This window comes from Antrostomus carolinensis, unplaced genomic scaffold (genome assembly GCF_000700745.2).
Source record: "Antrostomus carolinensis isolate BGI_N321 unplaced genomic scaffold, ASM70074v2 scaffold9538, whole genome shotgun sequence".
Taxonomy (NCBI): domain Eukaryota; kingdom Metazoa; phylum Chordata; class Aves; order Caprimulgiformes; family Caprimulgidae; genus Antrostomus; species Antrostomus carolinensis.
Window position 1 is genome coordinate 732 of NW_010332258.1, and position 22,298 is coordinate 23,029.

The 22,298-nt window shown below is 43.7% G+C and overlaps 1 protein-coding gene across 1 annotated transcript; it reads left to right on the forward strand.

The window, feature by feature from the left end:
- Nucleotides 1–1,240: 1,240 nt before the first annotated feature.
- On the forward strand, nucleotides 1,241–9,058 carry ANKK1 (ankyrin repeat and kinase domain containing 1). Its single transcript, XM_010173445.1, has 8 exons — nucleotides 1,241–1,428; nucleotides 4,498–4,792; nucleotides 5,210–5,361; nucleotides 6,292–6,341; nucleotides 6,439–6,594; nucleotides 6,864–6,982; nucleotides 7,289–7,334; nucleotides 7,710–9,058. The coding sequence occupies exons 1-8, from the start codon at nucleotides 1,241–1,243 to the stop codon at nucleotides 9,056–9,058; spliced, it is 2,355 nt and encodes a 784-aa protein (XP_010171747.1).
- Nucleotides 9,059–22,298: the final 13,240 nt, after the last annotated feature.

A 22,298-nucleotide genomic window follows, 5' to 3' on the forward strand; every position in this document is an offset into this window, starting at 1 on the left:
CTGGGCCAGAAGCATCACACTTGGTGGGAAGCTCTTAGGGAGTGGCAGGGAATGAGCAACAGTCCTAGGTCAGACTCTAGTTTTCCCCTAAAAGGCTGCAGAGCCTGGCTGGCTTTTTTTCCTTTTCCTGCTTCCCCTAAAGCCTTGCAGTTGTGAGTGCTGGGCCTTTGCCAGAGCATCTCATGTCAAACGCAAGGGAGAAGTAGCTTGCTCTTCTGCCTGCATCAGTCTTCCTCCAACAATTTCTTTACATCTGATCAGTAGGTAAAAATTCCAGGTCAAGTCTCAATGATAATTACCCTTCAGAAATACTAATTATTATTTGTATTGCAGTAGCGCTAAGGAAACCAGCACCACCTTGTATTTGATATTGACTTGTCTACAGAGATAGTCCCTGTGCAAAGCTGTTAAAGACACCTATGCACAAGACCCAGACGAGTGTCATTAAGCACTTTTTACAGCTGGGGAGTCAGGGCATAGAGCAGCTAGAAGCACGGGTGCTGTTACTAGTGCTTACATGGTAATGGTTGAACTGCTCCGACCAGCTCTTCCGTATTCTCTTGTTTCTTCAGATGCCCCTGGCAGGCACTCGTCAGCATACTCTGTCCCTGAGGTAACCACTGCACCTCACCGTGTTTGTTGTATTTCAGTTTAAGTATTTTCTCAGGTTCACGCACTCATGTTTGCCACATGCTAGTTCTGGGGTCTTCTCTGCTCTTTATCTTCCTGGAATGTTTTCCACTTGTCTTCATCCATATGCAATGCTCTAGAGGGGCCTTGGGGATTTCTCCCTGCGTACGGCCTTCCTTCCCTCTGAGTATCCCTATGCCTCACTTTTGCTCAGCATACACTGATGCCTCAGGTGAGGAATCCCATCTTCAGCACAGTGCAGTTGCTAAAGGATTGATGCATTGCACCATTTTTCATCTTGTTTTTGTCTTTGAGCATTTGCCCAGCCTGTGCTTGATAGGAGAGAGAAGGGCAGCTTTATGGAAACGTTGACATGTACCCAGCCTGGCCAAACTGTGCAGCAGCCTGGCTTGAATGCCTAGAATTAAATAATGCATCTCCTCTGCATACCAGATGAGAGTGACACTTGGGATCCACCTCTTGGCAGTCAGTAACATGGCTCATCTCAGGTAACTCCCTACCTCCCTATGCAAGTCAGCAGTAGGAAGAGCTCCTTTATTCTCCGATACTGCCTGAGCAGGAGGCAGAGAGCCAAGCTGCCTTTTCTGTCATGACTTCGGAGAGAGACCGCCAACTGGGCAGCTTAACTGTCTTTAATAAGGAGGATTTTGAAGAAGACTGGATTAAAGTGGCCAGTGGAGGCTTTGGGCACGTGTACCAAGTCAAGCACAAGAGGTGGAGAACAGTGTATGCAGTGAAATGCTCTCCATACCTGCTGCAGGACTCCAGCACGGAGAGGTAACTATGCAGTCTCTTCTATCTCAGCAGTTCAGCCAGTTAGGGCCATTTATGGTGATTTGGTGCTAAAAGTCTGAAGGAAATGTTCACACGGCTTCTTCTCCCTGAAAGTCAAGTTTTTGGCACCTCAAGGGAGTGGAAAAACCACTAGTGATCTGAAGTTCTGCCTCTCTTTCTTTCTTATGTGTGTATGTGTTTGTGAGGTGGGAAAGGAACACTTACTGAGAGCAATTAGTGTCGAAATCTGGAGGCTGCAGTAGGCATTTGAACTAAACATGTGGATAAAAGCAGCCTTAGTACTTATCTGCAGCTTTCACTGGACATTGGGACTAATGGGTATCTATTAAACTGAATTAGTCATTAAAATCCCCAGATTTAAAGCTGAAGGACAGAAAATTCCCAGCTGTTTTTGCTCGGCTCAAGAAGTGCTCCACTCCCTCACTTGCCTTACCTGATCAAGTTAATCAGTTTTACTTCTGTATATATCAATTCTAGTAAATTTAATCATGTGGCTTTCATGGGTTTGTTTCAATTCCTAATGGACACTCCAGAAGAATGGTTGAATGTGGACAGAAATCTTCATTGATTTTTTTTTTTTTTAAAGCAACTATTTCTGCAATCACTGGGATTTGAAAAACTAAATCTGAAAATCTGCATTTTGGAAAAATATCTAACAGCACACGTGACTTTAATAGTTACTGTGCTGGTCTCGTAGGGACTGAAGTTACACTATTTTGTCATTAAAACAGCTTTGCACACCAACGTAGTGTTATAAAAGGCTTTCCTACCCTGTACGTACATCCAAACAGCCTGGAGGCTGCTCTGATTTATACTGTACTTTTCAGTAACTGCTGTGGGTTCTGGATCACAAGGCAAGACTGAGCTGTCCTGCACGATGGCTGCGCCTAGGATCCTTCCTTTCTGTGGGGGGTTGTAAGGAGGGCCAGCACTGGTCCTGTAGTCCTGTGCAGCTGGGGCATACTGTTCAATAGCTATTTCTACTTGCTTTAGAAGGCTTCCACACTTGTGAGAGGCAGACCACGGTGAGCAGTTTGTCTGATGCACCCACAGAGAGGGTCTCTGAGTGCGTAGCACATGAATCTGTCGTAAGTCTTCTTATACATATTAGAAAAAGGTTCTGGTTTATCTCTCAGCACTAAGTACAAGCCCCACATGCAAAACTGAAAGCTTCCAGGACACTCAGTGGCTTCAAAAAAAGCACAGCAGCACAATTGGCTGGTAAGGGAGGCAAAGGAGGCAAAAGTTTCAAGAGGAGCTTTTAAAAGTCCTTAATGCTCTTGTCTGTGGGCTTGTAAGAACAATGTGTCTCGTCAGTAGCTATGAATGAAGATAATGGTGTGGTGACTTCCATCTGCTCACATTCCTGATGCATAACCAACTGCTTCGCACTGTTAATTCAAAATGATGGGGCAAATTGACAGCAAGTTTATTAACTTGGGTGGTTTTGCTTGTCAGGACAAAACAGAAGCTGGATTTTGTGGGATGATAGAAGACATCCCTATGGGGACATGAAAGCAAGGAGGGCAGGTGCTCAGTGAATGCCACTGAGAGAAGGGAAGGCAGTGGCTGGAAGAGGGCTCTCGCCTCAACTTCTGTCAGTGGCGAAGGCTCACAGTTTGCAGGTCTGTTGAGGCTGAGGAGAGAAAAAAAAATCACAGGGAACCCATAGAAAAAGAAAACACAGTCACAGAGGGCTGAGACACTCAGCTGCTTCTGGGGGAATGGCTTTGGGGCTCTTGCTTTTCTGCCTTACAAGCCTCATTTCTTGGGGCTCCCTCTGCTTGTCCCGCATCCACCTTCTTGCTGTGCCTTCTCATGTATCTATGCTAGGTGTAAATGCCTCCTTCCGGGCTAACCTCACACGCTCTGTTGCTCCCCACACTGTTGGTCCCCACAGGATCCAGCCTAGCCTGTGGAGGTCAGCTCTCACCAGTGCCTGGGGTGCCTGGGAGGGAGGCAGACGGGGGCTGTGCCCAGTGACTCTGTCCTAGGAAGGCAACCAGAAATCACAGAAGCCACTTCTTTCTCTATGCCCATTATTTTCCTGGGAAGGGGAAGGGTTAGTCTGCAACCCTCTATGCTGCAGGTCACAACTGTGTTCCTGCATTAAGCCTTTCTTCCACAGTGGGAAAGACAATACCTGAGATTCCTGAATACAGAGGTTCATTTTACTGTGGGGAGCCTGCTAGAGGAAGTCTGGCAGAGGATTTGCTTAGCTGAACTATGCTTAGAGCTATTAGTGGCCTGGCATAATGTTGTTGCAAGCTCAGATTCATTCCCAGAGTGAGATTTTTGAACACAGTTTTGGCACTTTACTGCTTGGCTGCTGTCAACGTGCTCTGGGGCACCTCAACTTGTTCATCAGGTTGGGAAATCTAAAGATTCAGTGAAACAGGTCTGCCAGAACTGGTAACAATGCACAGACATGTCTAGACTCCTTTTGGGGACAGATTTACCATGCTCAGGACCAAAAGCTGCAGGTAGAGGCATAAGTATAGGTATGGCCAAGGCAAACCTCCTTACACTCAAGCTCAGCAGGTTAGTGTGTCATTGGGCCCTGGCCACCTGCAAGCAGTGTCCCGACTATCCCTGAGGCTGCTTGGTGGAGATGTGGTGAGTGAAAAAGGCGTGGTTCAGTGTGCCATGCCTGCTCCTGACATCATGCTCTCAGGGAAGCATCACTTGGGAATTTCACCACAGTGTGAAAACAAGGACATGGGCAAGGCTTTCTGTGATCCCTGAAGGTCTTCTAGGAGCCTTACCAAGATGGAAGTTTTGGTCTCTTTCTCTAGGAGCTTAGTGGTTGAATTTGCCCAAGCAATCCTCAGGTCACTCTGAGAAGTCATAACACCTTGTATGTCAGATTTTAGTTTGCAAAAAGATCATGATGTGGTTGCATTATCATCCATTCAAGGGGCAAATTGGAATGAATCTTTCTAGGGTAGGCAGGGTTGCTTGGAAAGGCTGGAATCACAAAGCTACTGCAGTAACTTAGCCTGTGAATAGACCGATATAATTTCCTGGTTCTTCTTTTTTTTTCCCCCCCAGGACAAGTATGAACTGTCTAATGGAAGAGGCAACCAAGATGGAGAAAATAAAATTCCAGCACATAGTCACTATCTATGGGGTCTGCAACAGCCCTCTGGGGATAGTGATGGAATATATGGCGAGAGGGTCGTTGGAGAAAATTCTTCCCACTCACAAAATGTCGTGGCAGCTCAAATTCCGGGTTATCCATGAGATGGGCTTGGCTATGAATTTCCTGCATAGCATGACACCTCCTTTGCTGCACTTAGATCTAAAACCAGGAAACATTCTTCTAGATGGGAATATGCATGTCAAGGTATGACCTTAATGCTGTGATTGTAGGGACAGCTTATTTCTCAGGTAAGATAAAGGTTATTTTTGACAAATGAGTCCAGAATCCTAAGAAGTTAGGTTCTTCAGGAGACCCAGTGAAAAATTGACCAGTGGGGCTTGTAAGAAGCAGCTGGTAAACAAATTACATGGTATTCTCAAGATCATCCAGGCAATCTGTACCAGAACTGGGAACTTAGGGCTCTAACTTAGGAGGAAATGCTGATCTGCTGGACTCAGTGAAAAGCACTGCCTACAATTTTACCAGGGTTTCATCAAGTTTTAGCTGCTAGGCACCTCCTCATATCCCTGATCATGAAGGATGGAGTTATCTCACAGCTAAATCAAGGAGAGCTGAGATTGTGAGCATCACGGAGGAAGGTCTCATTTTTTCTGCTTGCAGATCTCGGACTTTGGACTATCAAAATGGATGGAGCAGTCTAGCCCAATGCAATATATCGAAAGCTCTGCTTTGAGAGGCACTTTGAGCTACATCCCCCCAGAAATGTTTCTCCAGAACAGCAAGCCCCCAGGAATCAAATATGATGTGTACAGGTAAGGGCTGCCTTTCTGTTCAGATGTCACCCAGGGTTGCCACCGAGCTCTTACAGAGAGCAAGAGAGACTGGCACATCGCCTCATTCTGTTTATATTCTGGCTCTCTGCCTTGCATAGCGTCCGTGGTGGGGAACACGGTGGGAGTGACGTGTGGTACTCCAGTCTGCATGGTGGAGAGTGAGGGGGAGCAAGGTTATCTGTGGATAATCACCTGTCTCTAAGCAGACGTGCCTCTATGCAGCACTGATCCCATGTGAGCTGCAGACTGTATTGCCTTAGGTTCCATCGTATCCTGTTGGGCTGCTGGAAGTTATTATAGGAAAGGAGAAAGATTAGAGCACAGATCAGACAGCGTCTGCTCTTTCATAGCACTCGCAGCTTGCATTTATTTTGGTTTTAAAACAACTGTAATATTGCTCATCTGCTTTGGCATTCAGCTTTATTTCGGTCAGTAACAGGTAGAGAAAAGATTTCAACTTCACTTTTTTTTCCTTTTGGCCAAAGTGCTTTGCAGCCCACTTACACAAGCCACATATTTATGTTCTGTAAATTCATCAACTCCTCAGCCATTACACTACACAGTGACCCAAGACAAGGAGCAAAGGAGGATTTGCATGGCCACATGAACTTGCAGCAGTCAGGGGCTCTAAAACCCAATGTGAAAAAAGTGAAAAAAAAGCACTGAGGGCCTGACTTTCACAGGAAGTGCTCTGTCACTCACTGACCACACCAACCCTTTTGCTGAAGCATCAGAAATGTACGTGATGATTGATAAGATCTTGTCCTTTCAGTGTGGGGGGTGAAATCCTTCCATCCTGAAGCACTCCTTTCCTAATTTCCCCATTTCTCAAGAAGATGAAAGCACTAAGTGATTTTTATATTCGTGTACGTATGGGAGTGATTGCTCATGATCTCTCATTCCCTGCAGCTTTGGAATTGTCATTTGGGAGGTACTTATGCAGAAGAAACCTTATGCAGGTAAATACGAACACTTCCTACATGATCTGCACTTACTAAATGTTTATTACAGCCATGTGCACGGAGAAAAAGCCCAGTGACCACTGCTCTTTTTCAGGAGCCAACATGATGGCCATTATAGTCAAGGTTGCGGCAGGAAAGAGGCCCTGCCTAGAACCCATCAGCGATGACTGGCCGGGGGAATGCCAGCAGATGGTTGACTTGATGAAGAGGTGTTGGGACCAAGACCCTAAGCAAAGGCCAAGCTTTACAGGTGTAGTAGCTGATTGAGATATGGATTAGCCAAGGGTCAGCTGCATAGATTAACAAGTGGGAGATAAGCTTGTGTATAACTCTTGCCAGTTAAGTCACATGTTGCTGTGGAAATGCTTGGTACCCGTTTAGTGTCAACACATCCACTTTCTCCCTCTTTCCTTCCTCCCCACCTGGAGGACACACACAAGACTTCCACAGCCTTGGGTACTGACTGGGTTCTGAATGTCTGGGTAGTCTGCACAGCTAACAGTCTTTGTGCTCTGACAGATATCCCTGTAGAAACAGACATGCTGCTGTCACTGATACAGAGCCTTGTAGTAGATCCGGAGAATGAGCGCCTTGTTAGGAAGATGTCCCACAAACCTGCCATCTCTGGGAACCAGCAGGTGAGGAAGGCTTCCCAGTACCACTCAGTTAAATTCGACCAAGTCCTTTCCTTGTTCTTCCCAGTTCTTGAGAATGTCTTTCCTCTCTCATCACTGATGATAATCAGACAACAAGGACACCTCAGCAACCTTTGTGCAGCGTGTTTGCGTAGGTTGTACATCTATAATTCATTTATGGGGATAGGAAACTTGCAAATAAATTTAGCAAGCTGGCAAGTATGCTAAGGGATAGACAGTCTGTGCAAACATTACCAAATGCAAATAAATAACTTTGTCTTATGGCTTTTTCCCCTTCCTGAAAATGAGAGTGACAAAGAAGAGTTCACCTTCCCCCGAGACACCAGAAGTGGTGGTAAGTAGGGGACTTGCTTTATAATTCAAAAACAAAGAAGTGAGAACCTACCAAAAAATAGCTTATTTCCTTGCTCTCCAGTCATAAGGATGTGGCCCAAGAAGTTTTTCCATGTGGGTGACTTTTCTTTTTAAGTTAAGGAAAATGAACTAAGCAGGAAATACATACAGTTCCCATGAGGGTGAGGCCAAATGTCTCGCTGCTTTCTAAGAGGCTACATGTAGCAATCTTACCTCATTTCATATTCCCTATCTCTCAAATGCCTTTTATTTTCTTTAATGCTATGAAGACTCACATACTCTCCCTCTCATCTTTTACACACCAAGCTATTTCACTTGGTCTTACTCTCTCCTGTTTTGTTGCCCCTGCCTTTAGAAACTCATCATCAGGAGGTTCGTATCCCACCTTCTTACAGCGAGGTTGAAAGTCCAGGGGACATCCTGTCTGAGGAAATCTGTAGAGTCCACGAAAATGGCCTCACATTGCTTCACCTCGTGGTGATCCAGGGAAATGTGGAAAAGGTGAAGTTTCTCCTGAGCTGCAAAGCCAACGTGAACAGCCAGGCAGCCTGTGGCTACACCCCACTCATTATGGCTGTTCAGAAGAGGTTGCCAGAGATCTGCTCAGTTCTGATAGAGCATGGTGCTGACATTAATATGCCTGATGATGACAGCTGGACACCTCTTCACTTCGCTGCTCAGAATGGGGATGACAGAACTGTACGCCTCTTGCTGGACCACCAGGCAAAGGTAAATGCTCAGGAGCATGATGGGTGGACCCCTCTGCACTTGGCATCACAGAACAACTTTGAGAATGTGGCCCGAGTACTGCTGTCTCGCCAGGCTGACTCCAACACCCAGGAGGTTGATGGGAAAACTGCCCTTCATGTGGCAGCTTGCTTTGGACACGTCAGCTTGGTGAAACTGCTAGCCAGTCAAGGAGCAGACCTGGAGAAAAAGCAGAAGAACCATAGAACCCCACTTCATGTTGCTGTGGAGAGGGGGAAGTTCAGGGTCGTTCAGTACTTGCTGAAGAATGGGACCTCTGTCAACAGCCTGGATCAAAATCATTACAGCGCCCTGCACCTGGCTGCGGTGAGGGGCAAGTATCTCATCTGTGAGAAACTCATCAAATATGGAGCCAATGTGGAGCTGAGGACAGACAAAGGCTGGACTCCCCTGCACCTGGCCTCTTTCAAAGGACACATCGAAATCATCCACCTGCTAAAAGACAGCCACGCCAAACTGAATGCCAAAGGAAGCATGGACTGGACCCCGCTTCACCTGGCTACTCGCTACAGCGATGAGCCGGTAGTCTGTGAGCTGTTGAGATGTGGAGCAGATCCCAACATCGCTGAGAAGTCAGAGTGGACCCCCCTCCATTTCGCAGTCCAGCGGGGCTCCTTTTTGACTGTCATCAGTCTTCTGGAGTGCAAGGCAGATGTCAACGCTAAGAACAAAGTGGGCTGGACACCCTTGCACCTTGCCGTCCTCAAGGGTAATATGGCCATTGTAAAGACCTTGCTTAAGGCTGGTGCTCTGCTGGATGTAGAAGATATCACTGGCTGTACAGCCCTCCAGTTGGCAATTAGACATCAGAGAGAAAACATCATTACGCTGCTTCAAAGCCAGGACTTGTTGATGAATAAATCAGGGAATAGGACTCTGGTGAACGATGCTATGATTTCAAGACCCAAATTTGTTCCAGGAAGGACAGATTTGTAGATTCATCAGGTCTGGCATTACGGGTGCTATGTCTTAAACCACCATATCTGGTGATTACAAGAAAAAAACTTAAAAAAAAAAAAAAAAGAAGTTTCTAAGTATGAACACTAAAGACTAAAAGAAAATGGAGCTGCAGAAGGAAGCTGACGAGGTATTTTCCAGAGTCTGACGAAGCCTGTAGAATATGTTGGCTTGATGATGCTGACTTTAAGTAACAATTTCCTGTTTTAATGCTCACTGTGCAGGGATGGAAATGGATATATGTACTCCCTTTTCCTATGGGCAATACTGAAACCATGCACAGCAATCCATATATACCCCTTCCACAGATTTTATTGCTTTTATTCCATGTTTTCCTACAGAGCAGATTGGTGTAAAAAGGCCTTGGCACAGGTGGGAATTGAATCATGAGATTCTCACCTGCTGCTGGAAATAGACACTAAACATATGGTACAGCGATGTGTCGGATTCTCTGACATCCCATTTTTGTAACAAGAATAAAATAAAACGAGAAAGGAAGAAAAATCACTAGTAGAAAGTATTTAAATGGATGTAACACGGAGAAAAGAAATTCCAGAATAATTCCACTCCATCCCTTCAGAAAAAAAGAGCCAAGAGCTTTTTTTCTGAAGCCTTCAAATAACTTATTGACCACCTCCACTTTAAACAATTTAAACGCTGAGGCTGTCATTAGAGCAGTGGCTCTAAGGAAAAGACAAGAAGTGGATGCAGTTCTGAATCCTGTTCCCTGCCGTGCTGGTTACCAATAACCTCTCAACCACAAAATGCTGCTGTTGGAGTTTCATAGATTGGTTGAAAGAGTTCCTACTTAGAAAAGCAGTATTTGATTTTGGTTACCCCAAATTCTCATAGCCCTTTTATTTTTTTAAGAGCACTGAGCAGCTGGGACAGTTAGCAGGTACTTACTCTGTGGAAATGGACAGGTGGGGCTTATAACAGTCAGCTGTAGATATTAGCTTAAAAGGCTGGTCTCTAGGAGCCTTGGCATGGTTCTTGAGGAGAGAGTTTTCTGGAAAGCAGTGCTTAAGGTGTTGAGTTAAATTACCTTAATTCAATTTTTTTCTCATTAAAATACACTTCTGTAGTTGAGTAGAACACAGTTTATGATGAATGCATTCTATTTTTATGTCTGGTCCTATTCTGGGGGGTTGTTTTTAGAGGTGAAGAGTCAGGGAAATTGCTCATCAGTAAGTTGGGTAGCAGCTTAGCTCGTGCATGCTAGCCCCAAAGAAGTTGTTGCTGAACAGCTGATACGTGAGAGAACTGGCTGTTTTCAGGTCAACACTTAAGTCATGTCTCCGCTGGGAAATCATTCTTGATCTCAATCAGGAAGATGTTCTAGAGCTCAATCACTTCTCTGGAGAGCACGTAGTCTTCATGGATTTGATTCTTTTGTCACAGTAAGTACTGCTTTTTTGTAGTTTATGACAATCCTACCATGATTTGCTAAGCGTTTCCAAAATGTGCCTGGGATAATGTCTTTCTTTCATCATCTTAGCTGGAAAGATGCTGCAATGTAAACAAATAATCCACAGCTCTGCAGGGGAAAAAAATGTGTTTTTCCTGATGGACATTATTAGCTGGGAGTCATTGCTTTAGCAAGCATTGGTTTTCATCCTTCATCGATGGAGAAACAGAAAAGTCTGTGCATGCAGAGCCCTTCAGGTCCCAGCAAGCGAGCCAAAGCAATAATGCAAACATGTAATTTGCTTCCTACAGCGAGAGAATGGTGGGCTCCAGACAAATAGCCTTGCTAGGTCTGAAGAGACAGCTGCCAGAGCTCCAGTAGCTGTGCTTGGGCTGAAAAGAAATGGAATTGTGCTGGAGGCTGTCTCCTCTGGCTGAACATCAGTAATTGTTCTTGTTTGCTCTGCTGGTATTCCAGTGTTATCTTTGGTGCTTTAGCCATTCAGAAATGTACTGGTTCTTTACCTCATGTGAACAGCAGATGAAAGGGGTGTCTTTTTGGCTCTGGTCAACTACTGGAATTGCTCTAGTACGGGGAGGTTCTGTTCAGTGGCTTCTTTTAGGCTTGGTGTGTCTGTGGCTTATTGTCCAGGAAAAGCTGGCAGCTGTTTGATCAGGGCAGAGCAGAATGTCAGGTTCAAATGCTCTAGGAGAACTGAGCTATGTTGTGATGTGTGAGTCATACCTGTATTTTGTTGCTTTATACACCGTGCTTTTCCTTAGATTAGCTTTAACACACTGAAACTCTCTGGACTACGCTCAATACAGGATTAGGAGGGATGGTTGTAACACCAGTGCCCACTATTAAAAATCTCTTAGTCACTTCTCATGTATTTATTTTCCCTTTAACAATCTGAACGTGTTGTGAGGTTGTTGTTATCAACTGGGTAGAGACGGGGCAGCCCATGGCCCCAGGGGCAAGCTGTGGGCTGCTTTTCTGTCCAAGGGGCTGGATCAGCTGCAGCTCTGGAGAACAGAGCATGTGGGAGCAAGGTGCTTTCCTGAACCACAAAGGCAGGAAGCTACCCAGTTTACTGTCCCCTCCTGTTGCAGGGCACAGAAGTCTTTGGCTTCCAGGCTGGCTTCTGCTTGAATGGGGGCCCAGTACCCTGCCTTGCACAGTGGCAATACAATTAGCATCTGTGCAATTTGGCCTTGCAGTTACCTGCCTTCAGATCTTGAAGGAAACCTTCCAAATTTTTTGTGTGCCAAAAGGTTCTTTTGGCTGTGTACAAGACGCCAACTTTATTACATTACGAAGGGATATAGTTGATGTTTTCAACTGAACTGTTTTCTGTGGGGAAAACGGATGATGTTACTTATGGAAAATGTTGAAGTGATTCATTAAGGGCTGCTTGATAACCTTCACATCTTGAGAAGGTCAAAAAGCCCAACTTCTGCTAATTTCATTTTCTTTTTTGCATTAACTTAAAATATTAATGTATAATATATTTGAAATCTTTTCTGTGATGCCTTGACACCAAAGCAGAAACTTTAGATATTATATTATTTTAAAATGGGTTCTATGAAAATGATTAATTTCCAGCATTTGCTGTTGGTGAAGCCAGGAGCTGTACAGGTTCTGAATTGAAATGCTGGCAAGCTTTTCTTTTGCAGGGAGCTTAAAAATACACCTTGTTTGTGACAAAAAGAAGCTTGAGGTATTAATAAATTCCTCAAGAATGCAACTAGTATTTGCCTACCTGTCCATGCCATCTATCTCCCAGAGTCAGCTTATGACACAAGTTTTCAAAGGGTTGGAGGAGGGAAGGGGGTGTACAAAGCAGGATTGGAGACTGCTATAATTGAGGTGAAGGAACTGTATGGCTTGTGTCCATCATACAGTATGGAGTGAACTTCCCATCACCTGTGCTGATAACTCCTTAGTCTCCGTCCTTTCTTTCCCCAGTTGCATCTCCTTGAGGGTCACCTTGCGTAAGGTAAAGATTGCATAAATTGGATTATTTCAGACAACTCCCGGTTTAGTTCTTGCTCATGGATGATGTTCACTTTTGTAAGAATGGAGCACGATGGACAGCGAGAACATCTGCAGAATTGCCCTTCAGATGATGGGGGAGCGTCACTTGCTCCATACGGTCCCTGTGCCTTTTTTAGCTTTTACTGTGTTTTCCTGCCAAAGAGCTACAGCCATCTGTTCAGCTTTGAAGCCGAGCTCTGAAATCCAGAGCTGTTTCCCAGCACTGGCTGCTAAATGTGCCCTGTCTTCAGTCCAGGGCATGGACACGGGCAGTGTTTTGGAAGAGGCTATTCTGCTGCAAGTGCTTTTTCTTACTCATCAGTTGAAGTGGAAGAGAGGAAGGATAATGGCATCTTTTGCATTAAGTCAATGCCCAAGAAATTGAGAGAAGGCAGCTAATTGAACACTAATGCCAAGGTCCCAAGTGATTCTCAGAATTCCACCCTCTTCCAGTGGACTTTTCATACACAGAGATGCCTGGGTGGGGTTATGCATTTTTCACTAGCCAGGGAAAGCCTGCAATTTAGTGCACTGAAAGTGGTCACAATTGTTGAGCTCTGTGAAATGATGCAGTTCTTGTTCTGTCTGTTCTCTGTGATTCTCAGTGCCTCGATATGACCTTGACATTCAAGGTGGCTTTATTACTTATATCATGCAGATAACAGGACTCTGGCTAATATATTCTATTTCTGATATTTTTGTGTCCCAGAAGAATGAAAAGGACAATACCTTTGCATGTATCTTGTTGATGTTAGAGTTACCTTCTTGGATTCAGTGGCATGCCAAAGGCAAATTGCATTAGACGGCAAAATTGGGAACAGATATCTGGCTAACACTCCCCCCCCACACACACATTCTTGGGGTGGATTCCTTCATGGTGATACTCGCAGTGGAAATGGTGAAACTTTGCCTTCAACACCTCACATTCAGACATTCTCATGAGGTGCCCTGGCTTCATTATTTAACGGGACTATTTTGAAGCAAGTACAGTTTTTCTTTGCTTAACTGCAGTTGGGCAGCAATGAACTGTCTCTAAACCTCTCCAGAGAGTGCTCAGGGTTGCACACAATGAACATCCTTCCTTTTAAGTTCAGAACAACAGGGAGCCTGGGAGATCTGTGGCACAGCCAGCCTTGTAGCTATCAGGCATCTGCTGGAAGGCTCACAGGATGCGACAGACAGGAGAAACCACAGACCTGGGTTCAAGAGGGAGGGAGAGAAGGAAGAAGCTGCTGAAAAAGTTAGTGTGTGAGGCTTGTTTTGCTTCAGTGTCGTGTTAAAGATTAAGATGGTCCTAAACTTGACCTGCTCTTTGCAGTGGCTCCTGTGTGGGGTGGAGAGGACAGGCGGTTTCTCTGTTCAGCACCAGCAGTGCTAACTACAGCAGTGCCTGGGGCCCTGGTGGGAAGGGCAGGACTCAAACTCATGCAGCCACTGCTGATGCCATGTGCTGTGCTGCAGAAACAGTGCTCCTCATGCTTAGCCTCACACAGAGGGGTGGTTTGTAGCAAAGCAGAAGCTTTGCCTCTAATTAAAATGTCATAGTTCTCGTACTCAAACAGCCTGGAAATCTCTTGCTGAGTCCTAAGCTGTTTAGCTGCTGTTAAACTGTCAAAGGCAGAACATTAAAGAATTATGAGGCTCAGACAGATAGCCCTCCCTTGGTGTGACATCTTTACTCCAGTATCACTCTGAAGATGTTTTCCTTAGCAGTGATGCTTGAAATTCTGCAAGAAGATGGATGTGACTGGCAAAGGAATACTGGTCCCCCTGTACTAATAATGTCTTTGTTGGGTTTTTGTTTTGGTTTTTTTTGGTTTTTTTTGGTTTTTTTAAGTGTGGGGAGGGGAATCCAGCATCCCAAATAACAACCCCAAACCTCAATGGTAACTGAAGTAAGCCCAGGGAGGGGTTTTGTGTGTGGAGAGGGGGCTGGGGGGGGCGTGTTGAAGGGGTTTTTTGCTTTGGTTTTTTTAATTTGTTTGGTTGTTTTTTTAATGCATGCTCTCAAGGGCTCAAATTCATGACAGGAACCTCTGGTGTGCATTTTACTCCCTTTAATCTCCAGGTAGCAGATGTGGCAGGGGAGGGGAGTGAGGCATGAAGGGCTGACTTCTGCCTGCTGTGCACAGTGCGTGTTTCCCAGCGTGTCTGCGTTGATCACAGTTGTTCCTTTCGATGACTTGTAGACACATGAGAATTAAAAGCAGCATGGTTCATTCCCCATGCCTTGTCCATGTGTGTGCAACTTCTTTGCTACCTCTGTGCATTCCTACATGTGATGGCATTTATGGTAGATGAGGGAGGGCTGACTTCTGCCTGCTGTGCACAGTGCGTGTTTCCCAGCGTGTCTGCGTTGATCACAGTTGTTCCTTTCGATGACTTGTAGACACATGAGAATTAAAAGCAGCATGGTTCATTCCCCATGCCTTGTCCATGTGTGTGCAACTTCTTTGCTACCTCTGTGCATTCCTACATGTGATGGCATTTATGGTAGATGAGGGGAATAATAGAAAAGCAGTTGGGGAACTTGCTTATGGTATACAGAAAATGAAGGACTTGTTATTTTTTTAAGTATCAGTATGTTTTTATGCATATTCTACCTTGATGTCAGCTAATGTCATGTGATATTTTCTTGCTTTTCCCTCTTCTTGGGAGGTGAAAGGTTTAGGATACTCGAATCCCTCATAAATGCTGAGCAATGACAGACATTAAAGGTGTAATTATTCAGGAAGGATGGTTTGGGTTTTACCTTGCTGTTTATGTCCAGCTCTGAAAATCCTGCAAGTGAAATACAGAAAGCAGGTTGTATGGGTCTTCAGAAATCTGAACTCAGCTGTGAGTGCTGAGCTTTTGCACAACTTCTGGCTTTCCTGTGACTCCACCAGCTGCTTGTCAGACAGGAACAAAGGCAGATGTTCTCAGCTGTCACTTGGTTAAAATGGAAAACTGGGAGTGGAGGGAGCATGGATTTGTTTTTCATGTAAGACAGCCTAGATCCTTCTTTGACAACTTCTGCATGGTAACATAAATGGTAACTATAAATGATCTTTTCAGACATAATTTGTGTAACTCAGGACGCTGGTAATCTTGTGGTTTGATAGATTTTGTCCAAGAATGTCAACTAACTATGAAATGAGCAGGATGTTAGAAACAGGGACTACTGGTAATCTTGTGGTTTGATAGATTTTGTCGACTAACTGCATGAAATGAGCAGGATGTTAGAAACAGGGACTACAATAAATCTTTTCTTTAAAATTTGCAAAGAGCAGATGAAAACAAGAAGTGTCCCATTCAGGTTATGTTCTGTTGGAACGTCGATAATACAGCCTGTGTTGCTTGGTAACCAGTCCCAAGTAAAACAAAGAGGACACTCACAAGAGTCCTCCCTGGAATAATAATAATATCTTGTAATGAGGGCCAGCACAGAAAGAAAAAGCTGTCACAAGGAAACGGTGTTCAGCTGATCCAGGGGGGACCCTTAAATGCCAATTTCACAACAGAGAGCGGGATAGTCTTCTGGATTTGCAGATTGCTGCGTTTGAAGCTTTAGTCCCAGAGCTGCTTCCATTTACCTGGTTTGCACAGAGAGAATCTTTTTTTTTTTGAGATGTTTTGCTCTTGAGATGTCCTGTTAAAAGGCAGCTGCGGGCATGGTCCAAAGGAGGAGAGGACTGGCTGTCAGGCATGCTTCAGCCACTCGGACCCTTTCTGTACAGCTCTTTCTCTTAACTTCAGTGGTATTGATTCAGCTGGGGAAAGTGAGTGTCTCTGCTGCTAATATCATTTGCAATATTTACACACAAACAAAGAAATCCAATTGCCATGTAATTCAGCAGCTCATTCTGCCTTTGCTCTGACAGAAAAACAAAACTCAGCTCATATGTCATAGAACGTTCTCTAGAAGAGATTAATTAAATTTATAATGAAAATAACAGGGGATTAAGAAGACACAAGGGAAAGACATTCCTCTTGCAGATCATTACAGAGGTGATAGAAGCATTTTGCAGAGAAAATTACCTGTTTGCTGCTCAGTTTCTATAGAAATTAAATGAGTCTTTACAAACTGGAAAACTGCATTCCAGCCTCCACTTTGTGACTGTGCAACTTGCAGCTTGTTCTTTCTAAAATTAAGCGTAGATCTCCATCTCCCCACCTTTTCCCTTGTTCAAATACATTTTAGTCTTTTGTCCCTGCTGATAAATATACTGATGATTATACCGTGTTCTTAACCAAGAACTGCCAACGCTGACAGCCAAGGCAGCACGTGTCAGCAGTGTCTTCTAAAGGGAGCAGCAACAGGACATAAATCTTCTAAACAGCTCGTTTCTTGAGTGAACAGTCTAGACTTTTCAAAAGACCAAAATTGTTGACCCTTAGGCCTCACAAAAATAATATCTTTCAGTGTCCAAAGTTGCTTGGGTGAACAGAGTAGTGTTCCTCGCTTTGCCACTGACCTCGTTTGGGAAGGTGAGTGTTAGTGCTTCTCCTGCACAAGATGGTTCTTCTCTCATTAGCATTAGCAATGTCTCTCTGGTGGGTCTTGAGTGGAGGGAAAGGGCTGCCTGTAGCCCTGAACTGCAGGGACAACTCTGAGCATTGCCTACAGTACCCCAAACTCGGGAAGAAAGGCAACCGTACGTGCTAAGGATCCTTGCTTGCCCATGTTCCTCCCTGGAAGTGTTTGAGGCCAGGCTGGATGAGGCTTTGAGCAACCTGGTCTAGTGGAACTCACATTCTTACCAGAGGGGTGCAAGCCAGGACTATTATTATCTGATGTTCTGTCTGCTCTCCTAGTGCTGTACCTGACTATAAACAACTTTTCACTTGAGAAATTTACAACCTAACTAACAGAAAGGCAGCAAGTGGGGATTTGTCACGCATAGCTTGGAGGAATAAAATTTCTGATGAAAAATTTGTTTGCAGGAGAGATGATTTTGTCATAATCAAAATGCTTTGTGGACATTTCAGTAAAAAGTTTAGGTTTTCTGCGAGGAGCTCATTACAGTAAAATGTTTTGAAATGAAATCTTTCAGTTTGCATTTATGTTTTGCATTGATCAAATGTCAAACATTTTTGTTTCAATACTATTAGAGTCAAAAGAACGCTCAAAGTAAATTGACAGTGCTCTGACATTTTTCTGATCTGAAGTGAAAGCAAATATCACAACTGGAATTTCTTCTGGTTGGTCAGAACTGGCCTCTGAGGTCTTTTTGATGCAAGTGCCATAGGGAAGCTATGAATCCTGTAGGACAGCAGGATTGACCATAAGTTTTATTCTGGGGGAAAAAAAAGGAAGTGGTGTATCATTTGAGAAGCGGGATCATCAGAACGGACTCATCTCTCACTGTTTCCCCATCCTTGCAATATTTGAATTTCTTCCAGAAAAGAGCTGTAGAAAGTATCTGGCTTGAGGAGGGTTAATTTTAATTTATGACTAGCATGCACCAAAAACCAAGTCCTGTAAGACCACATGGTCATAGCACAGCATCATTCAAACTGCACCACCTGCTCGGGATCCCACACGTCTGCTTGTGAACACGCACTGCTTTTCTTCTCTATTGTGTCTGGTGTCGTCTTGGTTTTAAAAGTTGCCTTCCTTTGATCTTGGACTCCTTAACTTTCTCCCGTCTCCACCCTGGTGTAAGACCTCAGATCTTTCAGCTGGTCCAAATTTGCCTGAACCTCGACCTTTTCATTTCCTGCTGTCTCCAAATTGCTTGGCATATTTTATCACATAAATAGATCTTCAAAGACTCTGTGTTTGTATGTGATTCTTCCTTGCCCTTCTACCCTGACAGCTTCAGATTAAGCAGCATTCAACTCTATAGGCAGTTCTTCTGCTTTGCTTAAAGTTTTGTAAAGCAGGGGATTTTCAGAACAGAAACCTTTTGAAGTCACTACTTCATTCTGGGTGTGTTTCCAGTGGTTGCTTCTCCAAGTGGTCTTCTCTCAGCAGTGGGAACTCTGAAGCAGGGAAAGCTCCTGCTTCCCATTGACTACAATTTGTTTGTTTGTCAGTACTGGAATTATGTAGATATGTGATTAAATTAAAATTAAAGTAATCCTACATTTTGGAGGGAAATAGATCTGAATAAATAGTGTGGAAAAAAGTCTATTTTTAGCAGAAATGTTCATTTTTATTTTTTTTTTCCAAGGCCCCTCAGATGTGGAGAATCAAGATGTTTTTGACAGCAATGATGTGAATGTAGGAGGGGGTGACTTTAATGTAAGAAGAAATAGTGAGTTGGATGTGATTCTTTTTATTACGAGGAGGTGGTTGTAGGATCTGTATTGTATCAGACATCAGGGTAAGGCAAGCCTTACTCCCTTCACAGGCTTTTCATGGCCTGACATAATTAATCCTGCTCTGGCTGCTCTCTTTCCAGACTACCCAGCACTTACCTGTGCTACTCCCCAGCTTTAGGGAGTATTTTCATCCTCTTCCTTTGAAATAAAACCATGTATCATTTCAAAAAGCAGCTCTCCACCCAGTTCTTTCATGGCATGCACGTGTGAGCTAACTTCCATTAGAGAAATGGGGAAAAAAGTACCTGACTGGGTAGCAAGGAGCACTTGCTGTTTTCTCCTACCAGGCATTTCATCCCCAGCAAGTTTAACATCTTTTGATCCTTTCATCAGCTGCTGCTTTCCTTCATTCTGGCTTAGAGCACAGCATGAAATCCTTCTCTTCTGCAATGTGCTACTAGCCTAGTTATAATCCCCCTTTCTCTTATTTTGAAGGAAAGAAATTTAAAACCACATCCCAACAATGACTGTTTTTAGAACTTGACAATGCTTTGAGTTGTTATAGCCCCAGAGAGGCCCGAGCTCGACAGCATGGAGGCAGTCTGGTGAGGAGAAATCACGGTTCAGACTCTTGCTTTGGCAATTCAGTCCTCTACTCCTCACACCCTCTCTGGCCTTGGCAGGGAGGAGGGAACAAACAAAATCCCAAACAAACTCCCACAACATGTCTGATTTGATATTTGGATTTTGGAGCAAGAGGACTCCAGTCTCTCAGTTTGGACGCGCGTCTTGTTCTGCCGTCAGAGTAATTAATATGGAACAATGGAAGAAGCAGACTTGGCCATCCTGTACAAACCTCCTCCTATGGACTCAATCTGTAATGATTCTTTCTTCTTTAGGGCACTGCTAGCCCAAGAGGTTAGCTGACTCAGACTCAGAAGAAATCAAGGGTGATGTCTTTAATCAAAGTAAATAGCCCTTTTTTTTCTGGCAGTTATTGGTGCCACCAAGAGCTGTGTTTTGAAAACAGCTGGAAGGAGCCCTGAGGATGGTATATCCTGTCCTCGACCTAAAACCATGCCTGAAACACATTTCTCTAACTTGTCCTTAAAAACTATCAGTTACAGAGATTGCTTCCAAGAGCAATTCATTCCACTGCACTATTGTTATACATTTGGGGTTTTTTGGGGGGTTGTTGTTTTGTTTGTTTTGGGTTTTTTTAAAGTGACCTAGAGTTTAATCTGTGTCTATCTTGCTGTAGTTTAAATAAGGATGTAAACAATTGCACCAGAAAATGAGTCAGTCCCAACTAGAAGTATACAAAACATAATCATTTCGATGTTACCAAGCCCTGGATTGTGGGCCAAACTCTTGCATAGGTGATTTACAAACAAAATAAAGTCCTACCAGAACAGAATTAATTACACAATGATGTGGAGAAGCAGTTGCTCATTGTATCCATGTTGAAAAACTGCATTTTGTTTGGTTAGCAGGAAAGACTGCTGATGTTTTTATGAGTCACTAAGTACTGCTGCATTTAACAAATTGCTCTGCTTTTGCAAGGACATGAGGCAGTAGATTCTCTTTAAGTCAGACTCTCAGATTTACCCAATGGAGATGGAATTTATGGACGTGGGTTACCAGACTTGGGCTTGGGGTCCCAAACCTGCAAATGTGCAACAATTTAATGAATTAACCTGTATTTATGCTTAGTTTAAATTAACCAATTTCCACAAAAGATCAGTGGGAAGAGCTTAACTCTAATTTTATTACAACTCCCTTCTGTCTAATGCCACTTATTAAGGGGGACATGTGTGAACTCCTGGAATAAATATCCTCAAGCTTTTTATTCTATTGCCTGTAATATCTCTAGAATACAAATACCCATTTATGATAAACTGAGTTGCATCAGTGTAATTCAGTTAACAAAGACAATTTGTGAATCAAGTAACTAACGTGCAGCTATAATGACCTACCATTTATTTAATAAGTAAGTACTTCATTTCTGGTTTAAAAAAAATAAATAAAAATATCTGTTTTGAAAGATGAATAATCAAGACGATAAAAGGTCAGAAGCACCCAATGGACAGAATGCTCAGCCAGCACCCATAGAACATGACTTAACTCTCCATCCTAGAGATATGTGGTAACTGTGCTTTTTAATTAAAAAAAAAACAAAACCAAACAAAAAAACCCCCACCAACACCTTACTAGTTAGAAAATATCACATTAAAGATTCTGTCTCCATCTGGAGCAATTATGAGAAGGATATGAGGCCAGGGTCAACAATAAAGAGGTACAGTAATTAGCTGTAATACAGGATAAAATGAGCCTTTGTTTGCTGCTGTCAATCCTGTGGTAGGGTGCCATTACTTTAGAAAAAGAGAAACATCAGGGACAGTGATAGAATTCAGCTTTGACAGAATTTAACTTTGGGGCATATCTGGATTCATTCCATGGCACTTTTCCTCCTTTAAGCACAAGCTTATTTCCTAGTAAGGCAGAGGTGTGTTCTTAACACCATGAAGATTTTATTGCTATTCTTTGGACAAAGGTTTCTGTCAGCTCTGAGCATGAAAAAAAATCCTTATGAGGAGTTTAGGGAATTAATTTGTCTGTTTGGAAAAGAGTCCAGCTTATCAAAAGGTTTTGCTGAGATTGACCTGCCTTTATTTTGAAGAAATATATGTTGCCTTATGCCCAGCATGATTTCTCCCAGGAGAGCTGAGTAAGTTTACTTGCTGGCCAGTATTTTGCTCCTTTTGATGGAACACAGTTGTGTTCTGTTTATGGCTCGTCCCTAGAGACTCCAGTGAACACAGGAAAATGTCACAGGACATGAACCCGCTGAGACTTTTTAAAAAGTAACAGGGAGAAAACCAACAACAACCATCATCAAATAAACAAAGAGATGAAAACAAAGAAAAGGTGGAACTCATCCAAAATCTGCTGAGTCTCTTGGAAAAAGGGTGTTTTCAAGGTCATTTTCTTGTTAACAAGATGTTCAGCATGTCAAGACCCTTCGTGTTGCTGAAGGACTGGGTTAAATGGGCATTTCACAAGCCTCATTGGATAAACATAGCTGTACAGTAGCAACAGAGGAAACCCACTTTGGGCTTTGCATCTGAGCAAGGAAACTGTTATTAATTTAGAAGTGAATGGCTGTGCATGTTAACAGAAGCTGACATTCCCTCCCCAGCTTAGTACAGCTCTGTTTGGCCTTTTTACCTAACACGATCAGTTTGTGAGATGAAGTTTGCATGTGACCCCTTGTTGCCCTTGAGAGTGTGCCGTGTGCTGTAGCTGCTCAGTGTGGCACGGTGCTTACTCCTGCATCTCCGGGTTGTGCGTTGGGGCCCAGCCAGGACAGTGAGGAAGAGCTGCAGTACGTTAGCACAGCTCTCGGTGTGTGCCCGGTATCCAGGTGTACAGTGGTATTTGAGAGAAAATAGAGCCTTAAACCAAGCAAATAAAACAGCTGCTTAAGATTGAACAGCTTTGCTGCTTGAACCTTGATGTCAAGCG

What these genes read in the sequence shown, in the direction of transcription:
- ANKK1 (XM_010173445.1), top strand. Translation starts at nt 1,241, where the DNA reads ATGACTTCGGAGAGAGACCGCCAACTGGGCAGCTTAACTGTCTTTAAT. An exon ending in GCAGAAGAAACCTTATGCAG is followed by an intron (nt 6,342 to 6,438) that starts GTAAATACGAAC and finishes GCTCTTTTTCAG; the next exon opens with GAGCCAACATGATGGCCATT. An exon ending in CCGAGACACCAGAAGTGGTG is followed by an intron (nt 7,335 to 7,709) that starts GTAAGTAGGGGA and finishes CCCTGCCTTTAG; the next exon opens with AAACTCATCATCAGGAGGTT.